Consider the following 24,148-nt stretch of genomic DNA (forward strand, 5'->3'; position numbering starts at 1 on the left):
CGAGAAGAGGGGGAAGGGGGTAAAATATGTCACGATTCACTGAAATTTGCATGGAAATGACGGTGGAAAAACTACTTTGAGAAGAAGGGCAAAAACAGAAAAACTGCTGCGTCATAAATACAACATTGTGTAACTGTCTGCGGCTATCGAAGCGTTACATGGACGCACAACCACGTGACTGAAAATGTAATTATTGGTCCACACCAAATTGATTTTATTATAGTATTTTCTATGTCATGCAATAAATGAAACATACTTTCTACAAGACCTGTTTCAGTTACAAGTGGGGCTGTTATATTTTTTTCCTTTTTATTTTGTGGCTTCAGAAAATCTTTGGTCATCAGTGGGATCTTTATCAATATGTTTGTCACTATTATCCTTTTGTCCTGTACTGGAAATGTGTGAAATCACCTCTCATTTTGCCAACACATGCAAGACTGCACAATTAATTAATAAATCACAAGTAAAATTACCCCTTATATAAAGAAAAATGGTAAGTTTTCTTCTGCCACATTGTTACTCTTTCAAGCGCACACACAGATTAAACCTGTTGTCCAGTTCAAGTTCGTGCACCCGATCACTGACTAGTCATATAGCTATATGAAACTAAATCCGCATCATCCATTGAGCCTCATTTAACATTAATCACATAACACTTGCCAGAAACACATTATTGTGCACATTGGCAAATTGTTCAAACATATCACACTTATGAAATGAAAAAAAAAAAAAAAATACATGATCTCATCACCTCCATCTCCTATAATCATCTGAATGCAATTGACAGCAATGGTGAAATCAAAAGCGTGGATGGCAAACTCACTTCCAAAATAGAATATTTGGCAAAGATTTGAAATACAATGAAAAAAAAATACAACAGTAAAATACACCATCAAAATCCATCACAATGATGCAAGCTTTTCAAAAGCCATAATATAAACATCGCAGTTCTGTCGCAATCGATACAGCATGCAGGCAATTATAGAATGATTTCACAATTCTTTTTTTCACAAAACATTTACAACGATAACAAACAAAAAAAAATCACTGCTCATGAACAGGAATCTCAACAGCATAACAATTTCATGGGCCTGCATTCTGGAGACGACGGTGCAAAGTGATCTTGGTAGAGCATTGAGTTTGAGCTGCGTTTGAGTACGCAACGCCTGTTGATGACTACATTACAGATACTGAGTATCCTATTGAGAAAACAGTATGATAAAATCTGTACCAAGAGCAAATGTTTGAGACATAGATTCTTGTCAAACAAATTCAATGTTATCTTGCCTTTGTTTTGGTTAACAGGGTAGCCCACATACAAAAATAAGTTTTACAGAGATTTGAATCCATTTTTGCACTCCATTTTACACTCAAAACCAACTCAATCCTATGTTCAGGTCAAATCACGTTTACTCGAATACAGGTCATGATATCTTTGCAATAGTGGCTTCGCATAAAGAAAAAAAAAAGGCAAATCGCTTGTCAATCTTGACAAAAGTCCAGCCCATTCAATCATCTGATGTGCCAATATATAAACATAGGACCTGTATCAAAAGAATTTACAGATAGAGACTGGCATTACTCTGCCTCATTGAATACAAAATACATAAATGAATAATGACATCAATCACAACATATGCACAAAAATAAATTCAGCAATTGGCACAATATTATTTCTCTCTTTTTTTTTTCTTACATACTTCACTTCTCATTTTCTCCTGTAATTCTCTGCACGCAGCTCTGTACCATTATTGATTTTGGTGACAGTTTCTTCTATCAATAGTTCAGGCACCCATGCAAAATACAAGAAAACTAAAGCCTGGCAAAAATTACGAGCATAAAACCACACTTGTACTATCGAGAATCATGATTTTGGGGGAAAAACATGAAATGAAAACCAGTCCTCTTCACGTCTCTTCAAAGTTTTCAATTATGGACCACTTTGGCTCCTCATAGTCAAAACACTCAAAGTATACAAAGCTTGTGCATTTCTCGTGGTGACCTCTACATACTTTGCCATGTCAGCCCCTTCATGGTCAGGTTTATATCCACATACATTTTTTATGAGGAAAGTGCTATAATATATGATATTAATGACGGTTATTTCTTTCTCATACATCTTGTCTGTGAACACAGCTATCTCTCGAATAAATTCATCACAATTTCCAGACACAAAATCAACATGGTCCCGACAGGGTTCTTCATAACAAGACCACATGTTCAAGAGATCATTTTCAATTACTTCTTTTACTAAATTTGTGTGCAACCATACGTGATATTTGACGTTGCAAAATCCAATCTTTGCATACATTTTCCTCATCTTCAGAGACAAATCCAAGACGCTTGAATGCTAGCTAAACTATCTTTTTTATTTTTTTTTTTTTTGGTTGTTCAGACAACAAACAGAAACACAACCCATCAAGTAACCATATAAATAATCTATTTGTGCCTGTACTTGTGCTACTCTGAAGGTACTTGGCACCTTTTAACAGAAAGTTATACAGATTTTCCATTGAAGGCTTACATCCACAAGACACAAAAGGGGCACAGCCACAAAGCATTTTATTTGACAGGGTTCGCATAAGACTTTACCCTCACTTTCAAAACATAAAGAAAACATTAACTAGACACTAATGTCTGCCCTTCTTTTCTGAATAGTTCAGCACAGGCAATCTTACACAATAAAAATATCACTGTTCAAATCTTTGAGAAAAAAAAAGAGTAAAGAGAAACAAAAAGAAAAAATAAGCTGCACACACACACAGCTGGCATTGAATAGACTTCGGGGACTAAATACATATCTCACGCACGCGGTCATCATCAGCACACACACATCTCCATGTACATTGCATGTGTGCACGTGTGAAGACCGTCATTATACACCGAACATGATTCCTCACCACATAATCCCGACACATTTACGACGACTCCTCGGGAGATGAGTCTTATAAAAATTGAGAAATACGGTACAAAGTGTCTCCTTTATCTAATGACTGTACACTATTTACACGTCAGTTTGCACTGTAAAAATTGACGACCAGTTTGCGTACTGATGTCCATCTACGCATGAAAGATAGTGAAGTCCATTCTGAGTTCAAACCCAGAACTCTTTAATGAAAGCGGAGGATCAGGGTAAGTGACGTAGGGCAAGCGTAAGAAATTACAAACACGCATATACACACGCGCATGCATACAAGAAGTAAAACATATTTCGTCCAAAGACCACATACGAAGAAAACAGCTAACGTAGCCATCTATGAATATGTCACTGAACCTGTACACTTAAGCTCGACATACTACATCTGACATTTAAACAAAAAAATTAATGTAAGCAGCTGCTCTCTAGAGTAGCATACATTGCGTATAGAAAAGGAGACTGATGATAAATCGGCCAAAAATTCACGACTCATGACATCAATCCAGTGCTGTAATAATGCATCTAAACACAGTAGAGTGTCAATAAACAGATATCTACTTAGCCTTTCTGTTATTAAGATCAATACAACGGTAAGGTACTAAGAGCCACCAACGATAAGCACAGTTCAAATAACTGAACACAGCTTCAAAATACAAACACCCAATTTTGTGTCTAGAACTACAAGCTTATTATGTGTAAAATTCTAATTGTCCAAACCTACAGACGAGCTCATTTTATGACCATACACACAACATGTCAAAAGCTTCAAATGTATCTAATTGCTGCTCGTCTGGAAATCAAAATCACAGCTTCAAATATTAATGCAACTTCCAGCTCTCTGTAATGGTTCCATCTACATGTACTAAATTTTTCAAACACTGAAAAAAGAAACCAAAACACAATCTTATGGCTGTTGTCTAATATGAAAAAAAAAAATCTTTTAAAAATGCCCAATAGCAAATAAAGGGCACAGAGGGATTTCTTTTCAATTAGACAATTATCTCACATTACATCTGCTACAGACCCTTCCGGTCGACAAGTTCTCTTCTAAAATAGATCTAGAACACCTCACTATGCATTTTGCAGAACAGAGTGCCATGACATCTAATTTTTCTATTTATCACAAAAGTGAGATGGGAAATGGAAGAAACATTCGATATTGATGAGGTCAGAATTCTTAAGCATGACGCCCTGCCCCCTTCTCTATCTCGTTTTCTGGGCTTCGTCACTTCCAATACCTGTCTGTACATACGAAGAACGAGCTGCCATCTCAATCAGCGAGAAAAGGTGGTCCCGTAAAACAACAAGAAGAATGCCGCAGTATATCACATGTGTCTCGACTGGGACGTTGCAGGATTTATTCATGCACAATCTATCAACGGACCCTCCAGTATAGGTCTTCTATAGGATATCAAAAGTTCGGTTGGCCACGAACAATATTTCCTCTCATAACCTACAAATTAACAATGTTTTTTTTTTTTTTTTTTTTTTTTTTGAATGGTTACAGCTGGTGTCATATTTGGTCATCTCTGGCAAAAGCAATTACTCAGAGTTATGTGAAAAGTTTCATGAAAGTGTTCAGCATTGAAGAATGTTTTATCTCCATTTTGGTCAAAACGTAATGTTTACCCTTAACTTATTGCAAAGTCGTGTAAATACAGGGATTGGTAGAGTTATGTATCAAATGGCACCACAAAAGCAGGTCCTCCTTGTGCAAGTTCTTGAATTTTTTGTTTTCCTCTTTCAAAAAAGAATCCGTCAAAAGCAACTGGAATTAGACTATGTCACCAGCTTGAAAACAGGGTAATCCAGAGTAATTTTTTATAAAACAGAGTGAGATCACCAACCTTGGAGTGCAATCTCAAATATCAAATTTTTGAATTACCAAAAGTATGGAGCAACAAAGGTTTAGAGAATAAACACCTCTTAATTCTCTGCCATCACCGACAATAAATAGATACACAAACGGATACTATGATTAATACATAAATAAGTAAATAAATACAATAAGACAGATAAAGAAGTACAGTAACCAATAAAAATAAAAAGCTTCTCCATCCATTTTTAAAGAAAGGCATTGCAAACGGCACATATGCTTCATGTTATGATAACTTTCACACTATCTCAGCCCCCTCCAAGATAAATTCTAAAATGAGTGAGTGTAGCATTTTCAACACATTTTGGAGTTGCGTCACATCTCTCACTAGCTGAAAAGAAAATATATTATTGTTTTGTTCGGGAGCGTTTTGTGTCAATAAATGAGCTTGTGCGACTCGTAGAAATGCTCTCTTTTTAAGGAGAATGCGTTCTAAAACAAATATATAACTTGAATATCCTCATGCTCTTGCATTTTTTGACTGTTGAAAGCATGATGAAATAGCTTCACATACTTTCTCACAGTTATGACCAGATAGCATACATCGCACAGTTATATGTGTGATAGATGAGTTGTATGGTTGCATTGTAATGTTCTTGTACTGGTGAAATAATCCCCTCATTCCAGAATAGTGTTGAAAGTAAAGGGTTCTACACGTATCTTCAAGTAATATGACATATGAAACTTGATTTTAACGTATCAAACTGAAGACCTTCTTCCACTGTAGCATTTTATTGTCTTGTAGAGGAGCAGGTCAAAAGTTGAAGGTCAACTGAAGAGGCTTGAGGACCCTTTCAAGATGCAAATATGGCATATAGTGTCTTGACTTTTCAACAGCTTCTTTCTCATATATATGTGACCTGTGGTTTGAAGTATTGAACGCCATTGATTGGGCTAGAGGGTTTCCGGTTCGGAGATGATGCAGAAGGTCGTGTTGACCCAGAAGAAGCTACCCCCGGACTTCGGCTCGGGCTGCGACCCGGCTGCGACTGCGACCCCTCCCAGGATGTCCGCTTGTGGCGGTGGTGGCTGGAGTGGCCCTCAAAGGACTGCAGGTTCCCTAGGCTTGTGGGCTTGGCCGGGGGTGGGGGCGATCTCAGCTGTGCGGAGGTTGCGAAGGCGAGGTGGGACTCCTCCGGGCGAGACTTGTGGTGGGAGGAGGTATTGCCAAATTCCGTGCTGGGTGCCTCGGCCGCCGGCTGTGGCGCCACCCCTGTGACACGCGGATCGGCGTTCACGCCCGTCACGTAAAACATACCATCCTGCGCGTGCGCCGTTGGCGTGCCGACTGCCTCCAGCGATTCCTCCATGCTCTGCTCGTAATGCGCGTTATAGTAAACGTCCACATTGTCGTAGAGCGACAGCCGGCGCTCGCTGACGTCGGTGTGCGCTGGACTGGATGGCGGCAAGCTCTGTGGCCGGTCTGAGAGCGGGGAGGCCTTACCCGCCCGCAACGTGCCCTTGTCACCAGAGTTCTCCCTTCTGAAGTCCACTTCCGCCACAGTCATGCCCTGCTGGTACTGGAAACCCGGCAGATGCTCCTGCCCAGTAGGCGTCAGGTCATTATTCACGTTGCGGCTGCTCCCGGGCTCGGAGTGGGACGGCGACGCACTGTACCTCAACTGCTGCATGCCCGACGAGCGAGCCGAAAACTGGCTCTCAAATGACGTCACGCTGCTGTAGTAATTTTCCTCGGCCTTTCTCTTATCCGGCGAGGTGTGCTGTGAGGTTCCATTAGAGGCTGACACCGTGGTACTCGTGGGAGTCGGGGGTGGGGAGGAGGAGGATGTGGACTGGGTTACCTAGGGGGAAAAACAGACAAAAATAAAGGCATTGGTTTCAGAGATTTTTAAAACACCACATACAGACATACTCCATGTTACTTAGTCCTGTCTCTGTTCAAAACTTGCAATCACACATCAATTAGAGGGTATGATAACATATTTTTAGGAAAGAAATCACACACTAAACATTGTTTGAAACCACTCAAATTTTTCTCATAAAATCCCTAATACGAATTTTCATGCAGTTTGTCATATGATACATGTGTATTACGTTTACAGTTTCTCCAACAAGGCAGTTTAAATTACCAGCATTTCTCTGACAAAATAAAGTACTGCTATGATGATGTACCACACCCACACAAGGTTATACGTCAAAGAATGTGTGGGAGTGTAAACTATAAGAGTTAAATAATTGAAAAAGAAGAAAAAAAAAACTCAAAGGTCCGACGCAGATATTCTTTCAGTTAGTAGCCCTCATTTTTCACAGGATACCACACAAGGTGTGAATCAATGTTTAGGTCACTGCCAACATAATGGTATGAGGTTCATTGAAGAAAAAAATCATAATAATTCCATCTCAAGGAAACCATTTCATGTCAGAGTTTCAGAAAGAACTAAATGCTTCCCTGAAGACTACATACGGAAGATGCCCATCACACCCAAATAAAATGCAATTCACATTCTGTTCAACCAAATTCAAATTACTGTATTGGATGCAATTTAAAAAAAAAAAAAAAATTAAATTGGCTCAGTTTTCTTTCCATATATGCATAACTCATCTGACCAGCAACTTTTTTTGAACGATTGTGAAGTATGCCTGTGCAAAATGCTAACGATAGGACCAAATGATATTGGACAGACAATGGGAGACTTCGTGTACAAAGGATCATTCTTCTTTGAAGTGCGCATGACGGTGCATTATGCTGCATGGATCAACTACGAATGAAAGCTTTGATGACGAATCGTGGCGTGGTATTTTTTTTTTTCACATCAATACATGACCGGTGTAACGTATCTTTCATATCTTTATTCTGTTCGACCATGGTTTCAAGTCAATCGGATAAGACCTAAAGCAATAAACATGTACAAGTATATATATAGCAATACATACTGATATGTACATGACATGGAATCCTTTGAGCTGTGTTTACTTCTTTTTTTCTCGGCCAGTATATGCCCTCAAATTAGAGTTGACAGTGATCAGAAAAGGCTGTTAAATTTCCTGTGAATTATTCAGACTTTTTTTTTTTAAATACAAACAAATTTTTGGCATCTTCCTTTTTGTGAGAGACATATTTGTGCACAAATTTCTGTAACATATCAAACTACGGTAAGTAATTGAAAATGTTTTATTTGTAATTTCCTACATTTTATGATTAAAGGAATAAAAATACTGAATGTCTTGGACAGTGTTCATTCAAACGATTCGACTTTTTAGGTCTCATCGGGACTTGACACATCCCTCTATTTTGTCCTTCTTCACGATGAAGAAATCTTTAGATTAAATCTATGCATTCACCATGCATCCTGCATACACTATGAAGCATACACACTGTTTTACTGGATCTTCTGTATGGTGTACAATCATGTGAACTCACTCAAGATATACAGAGCCAAAGGAGAAAGTAATATATAGTAGAGAAAATAGCATGATTTAATTCTAGGCACCATCCCATGATACAAATGATTGGATGTGTGATGTGCAGAGTTGTATTACTAATGCAAACTGCAGATTTAATTTAGTAAAAAATCTTGGGTGTGAATGGGGGCTGCCACCTCAATGAGGGTTACTTTGAAATTAAAAGAGATTATTAAAGCAAAGTGATGTGAATATTTGATATGAAATATCATATGAAATACCATAAGAATTACATAAGAAGTTGGTGAATGTAAGGTAGGCAAATGTATCATAATATGTGATTATTTGTAAGAGGTAATGGAAAGCATGAAACATACAATAGTGAGGTACTGCCAGTTCTGCCACTGGGATTACATTTAACTCTCATTCCAGTAAATATTCTTAATATTACTCATTTAGTGGGGGGGGGGGGGTGATACATTATATTTGTTATTGTTACCTCTTGCAATTTTCTCTCTAGCAACATAAATGATGAGGTCATTCACATTCATGCAACAGAGAACAGTTCTTTAGTGACAAACTGCATCGAATCTAAGCACAGACCCCAACGTTTCAGGCTTCTCTAGTAACTACCACTCTGTTCTAGGCATGGTGATGTATCATCACGTTCATCGTGCATGAGTTTGAAAGCATACAATCTATCATACATCACTCATTTTATCTCTTTCTCTCTTTCTCTATCTCTCACTGGGGGTACAATTCAACATCAGTACGAACAAGATGGGGGTGGGGGGGGGGGGGTAGGGGAGTGGCATGCACCATCACTGTCAACAAATGCACCAATGACTGACGAGAAACGGGCATGCACATTAGGGTGTGGTTCTTTCAACGTACGAATCTTCATTCCAGACTGAAGCAGTGCAAATATACACATGACAAATGAAGATTTCTACACATTTATGACACGATGATGTTACTTTTCTTATTTCTTTTTCTTCTTTTTTTTTGAAGGCGTGGCATCTCATGCAATGCACAAAATTAATGACATGATAGCTAGCAAGAAGATGAGGGGTTTGTTTATGACATGGTACACAAACAATGGAGACACTCGCTTCTTATTTGATTATAATCCTACAGAATCATACGAACAAGTAAGCCTACATATTACTATTTCTGTCACCACTCATCCTGTCTGTATGTCTACCAAATAATTCACTTTACCACTTTACAATATTCAAAACAGGCAACGAATATTAAAAAAAAAAAAAAAAAAAATTGCCTAGGTTCAATAGAAAACATGTAATACTGTTTTTGGTCTGTTGCATCTAATTGACATAATCAATAATTTGAATGTTTGAATGAGGGGGAGGGGAGAGGTTTACTGGTACACATCTTTTTTGAGGTTTCTCTCAAGCAAAGGCCACGCCTTCATTTGTTGCAAGAGAGACAGAGAAATACACAAATTGTAACAATCCAGAGAGGATAGATCCTTGAATGCCCCAATTGTGCCGACATAGGCTCTACGGTGAATGATGATCAAATAAAAGACGTTGCCTTTGGTTAAACAGAATGGTCTGGCCACAAGCTTACTCCAGCCGCACAGTGGTGAAAGCGGGGCCAGTACAACGGCTACGTACTGAAGGAGGGATGTAATTCTTTTGCTGCTCTTGGATGGCTTGTGGGGTTCATTCCATCCAAGGTATCCCTGCTCTGTTCATAGGGCTACAATTTCTCCTAATGAACCAGTATTCAACTTTAATAAACTGCATCTATGTTATCTTCTGTGCTTTGCACTTTCAGTGGACATACATAGGCCTATTGTAGCCATAGTTGTTGTTGAAGTCATTGGATGAAAGAAGTGATGCTGATTAACATGAATCGTGCATGGTTTCAAATTTCTTCCTCTAATCTATTTGTGTGTCATTTCTTTTTAATTTTTTGACATGCAGATCTATCGAAAGCATGCAGATCAAAGGTGGGTTTGCCGTATAGCATTGTAGACCTTGCATACATGAGAACACTGCACGACATAACTTACATGATTAGATTATGTAACAATGGAGTAACATGGCATGCTAGGGACATGATCATATGTTGTCAAGGACACTGCGTCCTTAAAGTCCTACGCAAACTGAAAGTTGGCAATATAATGTAAGAATATAATGTGAACAAAATAAAACAGTAGTAAGAACGTTTTAAAAATCCTACATTTTAGTGGAATTATATGACATCTACCATTGAAATGCATAGATATAGTCACACAATGTACATGTGTGTAGAATAATTACAGCCTTTCAGTATTAAAGTAGTACACGTAGTTGAATGTGGTTTGATGCTCAAATCATTTGCATGCTGGGTATGATAAATGTCGTCTCCTTTTCGAGGCGCTCAACTTGCACGGATGAAGTTTTGGCATTCTCTCACCTCTTTGAACGTAACAACCTTTGCTGGTTTAGCGGAGGGTGTAGGTTTGTTCTACCAAAGACAAGAAATCAACACGTGAAAAAATACACAGAGTGATTTGTGCTGTGGTGGTGGGGGGGGGGGGGGGGGAGAGGTAGTTGGAGTAGATAGTGACAATGACAAAGGTGCAAAAAGACATATACACACACAGGGGTACAGTCCTTGTCTTCATGAAACTGGCACGGCAGTAAATCTCGTCTAGATTGACTGCCCAAATGAACCCAGATAAAATTAGTATCCATCAGGCATACAGGCAAATAATACATTTCAACATGCAAGTTATAATAATATTGATGAAAATAAGAAGTATGACAGTAGTAATAAATCATTATGATAACAAAAAAAAAATGATAATAATGGTGACATCGATAAAATAAAAGGTATAAATGATCAAAATGAAATCAATAATTAGTGACAACAAAAGCAATAAATATATGTTAACATAATAAGGATTGCATGAATGTTAACATGTAGGAGTAGTATAACCGCCATATTTTTTGGAAAAGAGTTGAACAATAAGACACAAGAAATAATCGGGCACAGTCTTTGTCAAAGTTAGAACCTACACGTGAAAGAAATATCAGTTACTGGACTGTATGAAGAGTAACTATGAATGTTGATATTGAAGTCATGCTGTAATTCAGGGATGCCTGACATGACATGTGTGTGAAAGAGTGGCTGGAGATGTGATATATATATATATATATTATTGATTATGCACCAGGTATATAAACCAGGTATTTAAACAAGAATATAATAGGAATACTGTGTGAGATGTCGTCAGTAGTTACACTTGTGGGCAGGTATGGCAAATTTCTATGACCAGAAGAAGATTGTTATTATAATTCTCTTTAAGACAGTACTTCCACCCATGTGTAAAGGGGAGGGTGGGGTGAGGGGGAAGAGTCATACATGTTCCCACATTAGGGCAGCTTGATTCCAAAGATGTATTACAATGCTTATGACAAATGGGTGCATAGTTTGATGCTTCTGCATCAAGGGGGGGGGGGGGGGTGAAAGATTAAAATTGGCAGCATGAGAATGTGTGTGTATTTTTTAAAGCAGATATCTCCACTATCATTTGTATTCTTTCTTTCTTTCTTTCTTTCTTTCTTTCTTTCTTTCTTTCTTTCTTTCTTTTTGATCTACTGTAAAATATACACTATTGTTTGAATAAAAAACAGAAGATGTAATCATATTCAGAAATAAATCAATCCACGGTGTTCAACAGTCACAGCCCTGGCCATTTGTTTGTTGGAAATCAAAACTCCTATGTGTTAAGAACCATCCAGCACAAACGGTGAGCTAGTATAGTCTTCTAGAATATTCAATGTACCTCAGGATGTGCGTATTTTTCCTCTTGTTTCTCGGTTGCTTTTTATCTTTTGATTTTTTTTCCCTAAGCATTAGTCCTACATGTCTGGGCATTAGTACATAGCTTCTTTCTTTTGTTTTGATTCCCGTAAGCTGGACACAGCAACATCTGGGATTTGTGAGAGACTGGTAAAAAAGAAAAAAAAAGTCACTACATTTGTGACAAGCATCCTACGTGACAAGCACACGGAAGCTGGTACTGTAAACTTTGTATGGGAACTAATGTCTTCCTCATTCGAAACAATTTAAATGTTAAAGCATAGTAGTCAGAAGGGCTTAAAGTTCATCTTCCACCATCTGGAATATTTCAAATTCATGAAATTCTTTCATTGAGATGTTTTCATTGCAACTGATTGACAAATTGCCCTACATCAACGTTAATAAGCACTGAATTGATCAGTGTATTATTACTGATCAATTCAGTGCTTATTTTCATCTGGAATTTGCTAGCGATACATCGAAAAGGTCTACCAAGAAACCTGTCAGGCTGACACGATTTGTACGGATAACGATTTATTTTGGTGTATTTTTTAGATCAAAGGTGTGAAATAACAAAGGTCGGTGTACCAGACTTTTATTCCCGACACGCCCTCCCCATTCAGAAGTGGGTACGAAGATTGCTACTTAGTATGTGATGATCGAAATGTGCTCTAGCAGTAGTATTGAATTGCATGCATGTAACAAGCTGCGCATGCGATTCATTCTCACGCAATGGACACTGCTATGGCCCGATATACTGTAATTGATGTACTTGATTATAAAACATCATATAGCAATGACGATTGGGAATGCTCAGCCATTGCAATACTTAAGGCGTAACTTTTTTTGTGTGTAATATTTAGCATTTTTGTCATTACCTAATAAAATAGTGTTATCACAGTGTTATTTCACAAATTTCTAATGCCTATCTGTCCATTTTAGAGCTAAAATTTACAGTTTCTGCAGTCATAAAGAAATTGTGCTTTACCTTTGAACAAGGTAGGACTAACCTGTTGAATGCTGGCACCTGAATGGTCCTATGTAAAATGGCTACAGGGATTACCCTCCAAAAAATAATAATAAATGTCATACCAAACAGGTTAACGGACTTTGCAACACATTCCCATCTCCATCTGTGGGTGTGTGTTTTAATCCACTCTATGAAAGGTGTGTCTTTCCCCCCACAGACCACAGCTGGTGTTACAAGATCTAGAGAGCAGAGTGCTGGGGCGGTTTGTATGGTCAGTGAAACGGATTATCATAGATGAGTGAGTGGCGGTGGTTGGAGTATTCATTGCACCATGCACCTGATGAACGGGGAAAAGAAAAAAATAAAATCAACACGTGGAAGATTGCAGGAAAAGATACAAGGACACGCAGCACTCCACACCAGCACCGTATATAAAGTAAGTGTGTGCTGTGAAGGGAGGGAGAAAAATAACAAAAATCACAGACTGGAGGCAGACGTAAGTGCTTTTCTTAGGAATGAAAGATCACCGAAACAAAAACAATTAAAAAAAAATTTGTATTCGACATGCTCACCTGTTGGTGTGGATCTTTGGATGGACCATGTTTGGACAAGTAGGATGGGGAAGACTAGGGAAACGAACAAATGTGTAGAACAGAGAGACCGAGAAGGGCAAGCCGGAAGGAGAGCCGACATGAAATTCAAGGGGTGGGACTGGGAGTGGCGGCTTGGAGGGTGGGGCTAGCGGCACCCCTCCTACATGCATTGAGACCAGTGCAATTCATGCTTCCATTTCTGAACTTGGGTTAATTTTGGAATCCTTCCTTTATCATTTTATTTTATTTTTTTTTAATTATTTTTTTTTTACATTGATGGACAGCGCCGCACATTTGTATTTTCATCGTTTTTTTTTTATATTTTTTTATGCTCCCATATTTTGATGACTTGCAGTAAAGTATAAAACCACCAGAAATGATCATGTTATATGCTTTTACTTATCTAAATTTTCTTTTGAGGGGAAAAAGAAGGGAGAAGAAAAATATCTTCTATAAAGGCAAATGGTTCAATGTACATGCTGGATTGTTGTAACAGTCTTTTGTGGACAACTAACAAAAAGTCATTCGTCAATGATATGCATTAAGATTTATATGATTGTGTTTTATCGCTTGACTGGATTTGAGTTTTATACATGTTCAGCTGTAATGAGGACCATCTCTCTGAGATCATCTTAACCCAAGATGGATACAAATCTTAATACTTTAAAGAAAAGATCAAACCAAGACAACAAAAAAGTTTCAAGAGCTGAAGTCTTATCGATTCAACCGCTGTAGTCAGTGTAATATATTCCATTAGACTATATCATCTGCAAAAAATAAATCTCGGTTGCATAATAGAAAGGTGAGAACAACAGGCATGAAAACAAAAACAAAAAAAGATAACATTTCACCATATATACTGGCTTGCATACCACATGCAGACATGCATAAACAGGCACATTTTACACTGCATTCTTTGTCCGTTTTACAATGTCACATGTTTTATTCACGAGATGAGACAATGGTATGGTATTCAATGTGTTGTTGGGCATGCAACACAGTCGATAATCTGCATTGCCTTGTTCACTTCAACTCGCTTGATTCAAGCCTGTCATTAGCGATAGCATACGTGACAGTTTGCATAACAAAAGCATAAAAACTATTAACTATTAAGACTATCAAATGCCCTGTACAAAAATGATATAAATTCATCTGTTCATCAGAGCAACAACAACAAAAAACCCAAAAAACAAATTACAATAAGGCCAAAAAAAAAAAAAAAAAGTATTTCACTCTCACTAGAACAGGAAAATGTTTTTTTACAAAATTTTCTGCACATATCTAAAAATATCTGATGTTCTTGACATGATAGCTATGGATGCTGCCCCAAATAGGGAAGAGTTGTGAGGTTTGCGTAGACCTAGAGCATCCATTAGAAAGTAGTCAAAAATGTGCACAGCAACTTTCTCTGCACCTTTACTTCATTCCAGATCAGAGGGAACACATCTTTGATAACTGAGAAGGGTTCAGAGGGATTACATAGTGGGCTTGTCATGCAAGCCCTCCCAATTGATCAGTGAAACGCTGTCAGAATTTACTTGGTTGTGGCTCTGAGGTTCATTGCATGGTAACAATAATATCTACCTGTGCTGAAGTGTCAACCTAAAACATACGATGATGTCAACAAAAGCACCACTTTTGGCACTACAGTCCTTAAACAGTGTGCTCGGTAGGCCTATCAAAATTCATTCTCACTGCAAATGTGCACTCCAATTGCACTTTCATATCAAAAGTATTATCATCACTTGCAAAGGGTATTCAGACAATAATTACAATGTGCAATGTACACTTGGCATTTCAAATTTAGAGCTCGGCCACCTGTGAAGTGCAATGTGGCTGACTGCATCCAACTTGACGATAGTCTGAATTTGTTTTAAAGGTGACATCCTCGGCATTTACATTTGATAGGTTGCATAAAAGAGATATGATGAATATGTACTCAAATCACTTTCTTGACTTGCCTATAAAATCATGACAAAAGGTGGAAAAAAGAACACCAGTGCATAGCAAGCGTCATTACGACAATGCCTCGGACAGACTTTTCATTGTGAAGAGCTACTTTCAATATGCTTTTCTGAATCCACGTCACTATTATCACTAATTAACCCATTGAGGATGGACTGATTTTGCTACAACACGCATTTCTCACAGACGCTTGCCCGAGTTTACTCGGGACTAGTCCTCAACAGGTTTCGAGTCACCACATAGTAGTAGACGAAAGTCACAGCCCAGTTACCATGTTCTCTCAATCAAACATATGATGCAAAGTAATATACATGAAAACAAAACAAAAGAAAACAAAACTGTCGTTGTTCCTAACCTGTCAGTAAATGTTGCTATAGCAGCTCACTATGATGTTATAATATTCCCATGACCGTGTTTGTGCGAGTAAGGTCAAAAAAGAGACGCATGCGGCACCAGTTCTACTATCTAACCCAACTGACGATATTATTATGTAGAGTCATGCCCATTCCTCTTTATACCACAGCTACAAAATATAACACCAGCAATAGATACGAACGCAGGAGTACTACCAATCCCAGCTGCAGATAAGTCCCTGCTGCAGATTTGTCCCTACACACTCAGTAGTCAAGGGCTACCGATATTCTCACAATGATATCGGGAAGAATTTCAAAGAGCTATTGGGGAAGATACCTGTGTTTCAAGTGTATCTTAAGGTGCCAAAGAGGGGGGAAAATGAATTCTTAATTCACGTAGACTGTTATATTCTTTTATCAGGGGTGAGAAAAGATATCTTAAGGTTTTTTAGAGGGCCTCCTGCTGCATCAGGGAGATTTCGCAACTCTGCGTGGTCACTACAGTCTGTGGCATACCAGGAACAAAATCTGCATATTCAGGGTACAACAACTGATTAACAGTTTGCTTATTGACTTGAGTTCACTTTTAGCCACAGGGCAAGTGGTAAAAACTTTCCTTTTATTCATTTGGTGAGAGTAAAGTCCACTTTGAATCTGAATGCACTTCAGTAACTGTAATATCATTTCAATGTACTCACTTCACGGAAAAAAAAAAAACTGTAAACAACGTATTGGCTGAAAATTGGGCATTTTGAAAATCGAGATGACATTGGTGACCCGCTGCAACATAAGGATCCTAAAGTCGCTGACGGGCGAGCCAAGCATGGCCCAGAAAAATGCTATTTTCAGGCCTTTCCTTTGATCATTTAGCTTCGAAATTTCGGCAGATGATAGAAGATACATTAGACTACAAAATTATGTTAAAAACAGAAATCCGAACGTTTTGACAGATTTTGGTGATCTGACTTCAAACTCGATTTTCTCGGCTCACCCGTCAGCAACTTTAGGATCCTTTTGTTGTAGCGGGTCACATTTAATTATGTTGCATTGTTGTAGACACACACACACACACACACACAAATTGATGACACATTTTGAAATGTGTTTGATCAAGTATTTCCTTCTCATTTACAGTCCAGTCATCCATTTTCCAGTTAAAATTTTATACAATTCTTCCCATGAGGCCCTAAAATTAGGAAAAAAAAAGAAGATCATATCCAAATGCCCAAATGTAGTCGTGTGTGAGAAAGAATGTACGAATTTTAGGCTGACAAGAGCTAGAAAGAAACTAGGAATATAAAAATTCTGCTCTGTAACCCTTGAGATACGTACATTTGAGGAAAAGGCGCTTGAATGTACAGATATGAAGTTAAAGGCACGTTAGCACAGTATGCAAGACCACAAATGCGCAAGTTTTTTTTTTTTTTTTTTTTTTTTTTTTGGGGGGGGGGGGGAGGTGTGTCTTTTTTTATTTATAATGTGTACACGAATACAGCTACTTACACATTTGGCAACTACTAATCTTGAAAGAGAGTATTCACATATTAAAGTTATACCCAAAAAAATTGAAAAAAAAGTTTTTTTTTTTTTGGGGGGGGGGGGAGGTGTGTCTTTTTTTATTTATAATGTGTACACGAATACAGCTACTTACACATTTGGCAACTACTAATCTTGAAAGAGAGTATTCACATATTAAAGTTATACCCAAAAAAATTGAAAAAAAAAGAGCAACTCTTGTATGTACATACGTATAATGTTATTTAAACATATAATAGGTTTCTATCTTTACATGTGTTATTCAGTACTAGCAACATAAAATTTAAGGATATATATATATATATACCAATATACACATAAACAATTTTTTCATAAATTATCACAATAGTAGTCATAGCCTGATTGTGCTGTGCTTTGAGTTATGTACAAAGTGTTATTAAATTGGAATAATAATACATAATTGTCATCTGTTCCTGATCGAACCCCATGAGAACAAAATATATACTGCGTTTCATTTCCAAGAGCGTGTTTTCTTCTTTTTTTTTATCATTTTTGACAACAGCATATCCTCACACCAAGTTTATACACCAGAGCAGTATAATTTTACAGATTGACTTCTGTTACCATGGGTACATATTTTCCACCTTCTAGCTTCAGTCAGAGCTGTTGTGAAATCTACTTTTGTTTTTGGTTTTGTTGTGTGACTTCATTCCACTCATGACAAATTATTGGGAAGTATTTTGCTCATGATTCTTGATTCAAGACTTACTAAAAGACAATTCTGACATACTTACTCATACACACACACTCACACACAAACACATAAAGATGATAAATTTTCCTTGGTGAAACTGTTAACAAACATACACACAAAAAAATATAGCCGAATGAGATATAAACATATCATAATTCATTATTCGAAATAAAAAGGATATCCCAAAGCGATGCAGAATTCTCGGAACTAAAATGGATCTAGGACTACTATCATTCGACATGATGTCACATTCAACTTTATGGTTCTTAAGGAACTATTGTCTATCCCCACCACACCTAAATGAAAATAATATAATTCTAATTTCACATAGTCCCCCCAAAAAACACCACAAACAAACAAAGACCCACCCTAATGAAAATGTAATTCTAATTTGTCATAGTCCAAAAACAAAACCAATAACAAAAACCTGAGAAGCTCCCAAACTTGATTCCAGCATCTTCATCATTTGTGTCCCACTGTTGCAACAGTAAAACAGTTTAAGGAATCCTTCTGTGTTTCAGCTTAAAACAGACTTTCAGCTCTGTGGCAAAACTGAAAATATTTGTTGTTGATGTCACACTCATGTCTGCAAATCAGCAGGTCTCTGACGTATCTAGAACTTTTTACTTGAACACACACAACAAATAAAAGTGAATAAAGTGAGAAAAAAAAAACACCCCACTAAGAATAAAGTTTCCACAGAAGTCTGCCGTTCAGTTTAACATTTACATAACAGGATACAGCACCACTTAAAAAGCATATGAGAACAAAGATGCCCCATTCACATTTTTAAAAAAAATCTGAAATTAAGTACCAGGTCACAGTCTCATTACAAAAATCACCCACACTGATATGGTATACACGAACGCATGTCGAATAATCTCTTTACTTAATAAGTCATGTCTATACACACACATTAAACGAAAGGCAAATTAGCATTGCCAGCAAAATATCAAAACGTCACGTTCCCAAAAGTGAGAGTCTGTGCAGGGCCGAAGAGTTTCTGTCACCAATGTCTAAGACGTTGTTGCATGCAGCTTGTCAAAATATTAAAAAATTGCCCATTGCGGCTGCCATTCACTGTCTGCCCTGCAAGCACACACTGACATGACATCACACGAGTCTTCCTTGACCCACGTCATCGCGATACGCAAAGTCGAGGCTGCCGTGAATCCAATCTTACGGTGCCCAAAAAATGATGACGCAGAGGAGCTCCCTAAAACCTATCTCATCTTGAGAGGGAAGGAAAGAGTGGTTAGTCACCCCCAAGCTTCAGTCCAATTAGCACTAACCACACAGATGTTGGACAGTTGGCATGCAGCGGGATGGGACAGGACAATACGGCGAAACGTATGACTGGGACTACAATCAACCGTCTACACATCTCCACAAAATGTATTTGTTTTGTTTGGGGGTGGCTTTGTTTGTTTGGTTTCTTTTTCCTTCTTTCTTTTTTTGACTACACCCAAACGGACTGCCCCGCCGTTACCTGTCTGCTGGTGCCGTTTCCGACGGGCATGGCCGAGCGCAGCCCCGTGGCCTGGCTGAAGGAAGGCTGGCGGAGAAGCCCAAACGGTAGGATGGGCAACTCGTTGGACTTGGGAGGGGGCGGTGTTATCAGCTTGGTCCTCTTCAGTTCTGCAGAACAAGTAATAAAACGAGAGTGCTTACTCATAGTGGTAGTAGTTATGGTAGTGGAAGTGGTAGTGGTGGTAGCAGTAGTAGTAGCAATAATAGTAATAGCAGTTGTAGTAGTAGTAGCAGTAGTAGTAGTAGTAGCAGTAGTAGTAGTAGTAAAGTAGTAGTAGCAGTAGTAATAGTAGTAGCAGCAGCAGCAGCAGTAGTAGTAGTAGTAGTCGTAGTGGTAGTAGTAGTAGTAGTAGTAGTAGTAGTAGTAGTAGTAGTAGTAGTAGTAGTAGTAGTAGTAGTAGTAGTAGCAAAAGTAGTAGCAGTAGTAGTAGTAGTAGTAGCAAAAGTAGTAGCAGTAGTAGTAGTAGTAGTAGCAAAAGTAGTAGCAGTAGTAGTAGTAGTAGTAGTAGTAGTAGTAGTAGTAGTAGTAGAAGTAGTAGTAGTAGTAGTAGTGGTGGTGGTAGTGATAGAAGTAGTAGCAGTAGTGGTAGCATTAGTAGTTGCAGTAGTTGTTGTCTGACTATGATATCCAATAACATTTAAGGGTGCACAACCCACAATGCATAAAAAAGAAATCTGCAGCTACATGTACCTGTACTTGTAATTATGTGGTTTGTTTGTTTGGTTTTTTTTTTTGGGGAGTGGGGATGGGGATAAAACAATGTCATATATAGTTTTAATTTCAGCATATCTATCGTATGTCCAAAAAAAAAAAATTACAACGGGACCCTCCGCAATGATATCTTTAAAAATATTGAATCAATCTAAATACAAATTCAGGGTATGAAACTATAACTCATTGCCCACATCTTACAGAAAACCCCATTCGATTTGCTTCAGTGGTCAAAGAGAAATGAGGAATTTTGTAGAGGATGTCGGGAATCTCTTCCCTCCAAGTTCTGTCTATTGTGTTCACACACAAGATCATCGAAGTGCTAAACTTGGAAGAATCAGACTCATGACATGCTTGACAACAATCCACATTTCTCTGTGACCGCTTAACCAAATCGAATGGGGTTTTCTGGAAAACAGAGCTAAAATGTTATACTTTAAGACCCTGAAGTAGCATCTAGACAGTTTAATCATATTGGGTAATATCAATGCGAAAATCTGATTGTAATTTTTTTGGGGGACACACTGTACATCTATCTCCACTTTCCTTCTCTTTCCTCTCTTCTTTTCTAGAATGAGACAAGTTAAAGGCTTTTGATGCACATCGAGAAGCGGCAGCGTACCTGATATTCCTTCTTGCAGGGCATCGATCACCTCGTCATCCTTGTAGCCGAAGTCGATGACCAGCTGCTCCTGCAGGTACCTGACCACCAACTCCATGTCCTTCTTGATCAGCACTCCTGGGGGGAGGGGAATCAACAGGTAGAGGTGGCAGGGAGGGGGACAAGAAGGGCAGGAGAAGGCACGGGGGGGGGGGGGGGGGGGCAGGAGATGGAGGCACGAGATCAGGGTGAGGGTATGAGAGGTGGAGGGTTGAAGGAGTGGGTAATGAAAGGAGTAATGTTTTGATTTTTTAAAATTTTTTTTATTTGAATTGGCTTGCCCTTTTGTTGCAAGCTCACTCAATCTCCCAAGTTTCCTCCTGTATGTTTTCAGAAAGACTAAAAGTCCATTCTGGGACTAACTGGATCTCCTGCTTTACATCACTCCGGACACCATACTCGCCACAGCATGTCTACGAGCTGGTAATCAATCTTTGATGGAACGGCTTTTCATCAGAAGAAGACCCAATAGCATGCTCTGTACCTTAAGGAGTGGGCATTCGACACCCTTACCCTCTCCAACCCTGCTATTACTATCGACAGCCTGCCTGAACACAATGTCAGCAGCGTTTTGGGATGCCAGTGCTGTGAGGGTTAACTTGGTCCTCTAAACACACCTCATGCAAGGGAGCCCAGCAAGGCTGAAGATTTGCACTGATGACAGTTTCAAATATTTGAGAAAACCTCCTCGACTTGCTGTAGAGGGTGATCTGCTTGAACATATATATTCCCTGTCTCTTTATTACCAAGAATTGCATTTCAACTACTTGCATAGTAATTGGCAAATCTTGTCACTTCTATTACCTTGAATTGAACATTACACAACATTGTAAACTGGTTGTCTTATGGCCATCACCAGCCTGAAACAAAAAAAAAAACCAAAAAAAGGTGCATTAAAGGCCTATCCTTCACCAGGCAGAGTTTTCAGTCATGATTATATGTGAAACATCTGTCAGCCCTTCCGTACATGAGAAAGTGTCCTTATTTGAGGGTTTTAGTAACATGCAAAGGTGTAGACAAATTTAAACAATGCACATTGTTCAAAACCCTGTGCTTTTGGTTGTTGTTGTTTTTTTTTTCTGTATTTTCCTCTACAAACACACACATACACACACCCTTTCTCTCTCTCTCTCTCTCCCTCTCTCTCTGTCCCCTCTCTCTCTCTCTCTCTAGTATCATTATCTTCTCTTTCTTCTTCGTCCTTCTCCTCCTCTTCCACCTCATAACCCGTTGAGGACGGACTGATTTTGCTACAACACGCATTTCCCACAGACACCTGCCCGAGTATTCTCAGGATTCGTCTTCAACGGGTTAAAACACACACTCCAGCGCACACACAGTCTTACTTCTGTGCAGCTTCATGAGCGTGTAGGCCATGGAGATGAGAATCTTGTCCCCCTCCAGCATGAAGATGTCCCACAGCCGCAGGGTGAGGGGGAAGGGCACGCGGTCCAGGAAGCACTGGAAGAACCACTTCATGGAGTAGAGACTGGTGTGGATCTCTAACCGGTCCTGCCAGGTCGCCACGACAACAAGATGAGGTTGTGGGTTGGGAGATGGGGAGAGAAATGAATTTATGTCAGTGTGGGATGATGAAAATAAGGCAGCTAAAACAATACTTCACAATAAATGTCACTTTTATGAATGAAATACTGTACACGCTGATATTTTCGTGTGACATTTTCGCAGGTTTTACGTCAACTAAAGATAGACTTCCGTACCACAACAACAGAAGCAAGATCTTGAGAACTGTCTGCAAATGAGGAATTTACCAGCAACTACAATCTCATTTTCTTTCCCTTTCATGTTCTGGGCACTACAAAGTTGGCTAAGAGAATTTACCAATGATCTGCTTCCAGCTTCACAATTGCTTTTGAATAAATGTGCTGCTATGGCAACACTCCTCAAATCACTCCCAAGGTCTTGTTTTGGAGTAAGCCCCTTATCATTCTCTTTATAGCATGCTGGCATTCCTTGAGGGAGATGTGATATATGAAATCTTGCCCAAATGTGCTAACACAGCTGCAAAGAGCGTATCCTATAGATGGATAAATCTGGTCAGGGCCGTTGGTAACAAAATCGTCTCTCTCCTCCAATGAACCTGATTTCCAACGACGGAAATACAATCGTGTCGACCCAGCATTACACTAGTCAAGCGAAAATTAATTGCCAAGTGTACCCTTTCGTTCCTAAATGCTGCTCAGTTACAAAAACAGTGTTCTGTGGTTTGTTGAAGATTTAGCAAATGTATCACGTTTTCTTCAAATTAGACAACACAAATCGACCAAGTGGGGTCAAGATCAGGTTCTCTCTCTCCCTTCTGCCTTTAAGTTAACCTTTTCTACAAAAAGAGCATCCTTGGCAGACGACAGGAATCGTCTTTCTCCAATGACACCCGCAAACACCTCTGCCCTCAGAGTATCAAACTTTTCTCATTAGGTGGTTATCTTTAGGGATTTATAATGTAGGTATGAGTTACACCTGCTAATGACTGTGTGCCAAGCAAGAACATGTTGAAGTAGACGAGGCTGAAGTTGATCTAAACAGAACAGAAATATCATTGATGATCATGGTTGATCACAGTAATGCTGACTGTAGGTATGGCATCATTGATGATGATGATGATGATGACAATGACAGTGATGATAATGATGATGATGATGATGGCAATGATGATGACAAAGTGGCCAATGATAATGCTGACAATGATAATAATGATGATGGTGATGATATTCATAGATACATTGTTAGGGCTATGAAATGCGAAAATTAAAATGCACGCAAAAGTTCTTGTCTACACTTTATGCATTAAATGCCGCTGGCAATTCGTTAAAATTTCACGCCGTGGAAAAGGTCGTCGGCTCCCATTCGCGAAAAGTTCATGCTGCAAAAGTGTTATGCTTTACAGTATTGCTAATCCTAGAAACTTCAAAAAAATTATACAATGTGAAATATTATGCATACGGGTATACAGAACTCAATGACTTGAGACAGCAGTTGCTATGGCAACACTGTTAATGACAGCCTCGTATACGTTACCAGGTTCTTCCTGACTTTGGGGAGAAGCTTCTTGAGAATGTTTTCATGGTGGTCCTGGTACCTGATGAGTTTGGGGAATCCTGGGATGAAGAATCCTGTTGA

The 24,148-nt window shown here is 38.7% G+C and overlaps 1 protein-coding gene across 1 annotated transcript in view; it reads right to left on the reverse strand.

The window, feature by feature from the left end:
- Positions 1-5,578: 5,578 nt before the first annotated feature.
- LOC140229339 (USP6 N-terminal-like protein) overlaps positions 5,579-24,148 on the reverse strand; it is a 117,661-nt gene continuing 99,091 nt past the window's right edge. Inside the window, exons 10-15 of the mRNA XM_072309622.1 lie at positions 24,047-24,141; positions 22,354-22,519; positions 20,969-21,085; positions 19,594-19,742; positions 10,581-10,631; positions 5,579-6,595 (exon numbers count right to left, since the gene is read on the reverse strand). Of these exons, the coding sequence (XP_072165723.1) occupies positions 5,639-6,595; positions 10,581-10,631; positions 19,594-19,742; positions 20,969-21,085; positions 22,354-22,519; positions 24,047-24,141 (1,535 nt within the window). The 3' untranslated portion in view covers positions 5,579-5,638. The remainder of the gene's footprint in view (positions 6,596-10,580; positions 10,632-19,593; positions 19,743-20,968; positions 21,086-22,353; positions 22,520-24,046; positions 24,142-24,148) is intronic.

This window comes from Diadema setosum, chromosome 5 (genome assembly GCF_964275005.1).
Source record: "Diadema setosum chromosome 5, eeDiaSeto1, whole genome shotgun sequence".
NCBI classification, from domain to species: Eukaryota; Metazoa; Echinodermata; class Echinoidea; order Diadematoida; family Diadematidae; genus Diadema; species Diadema setosum.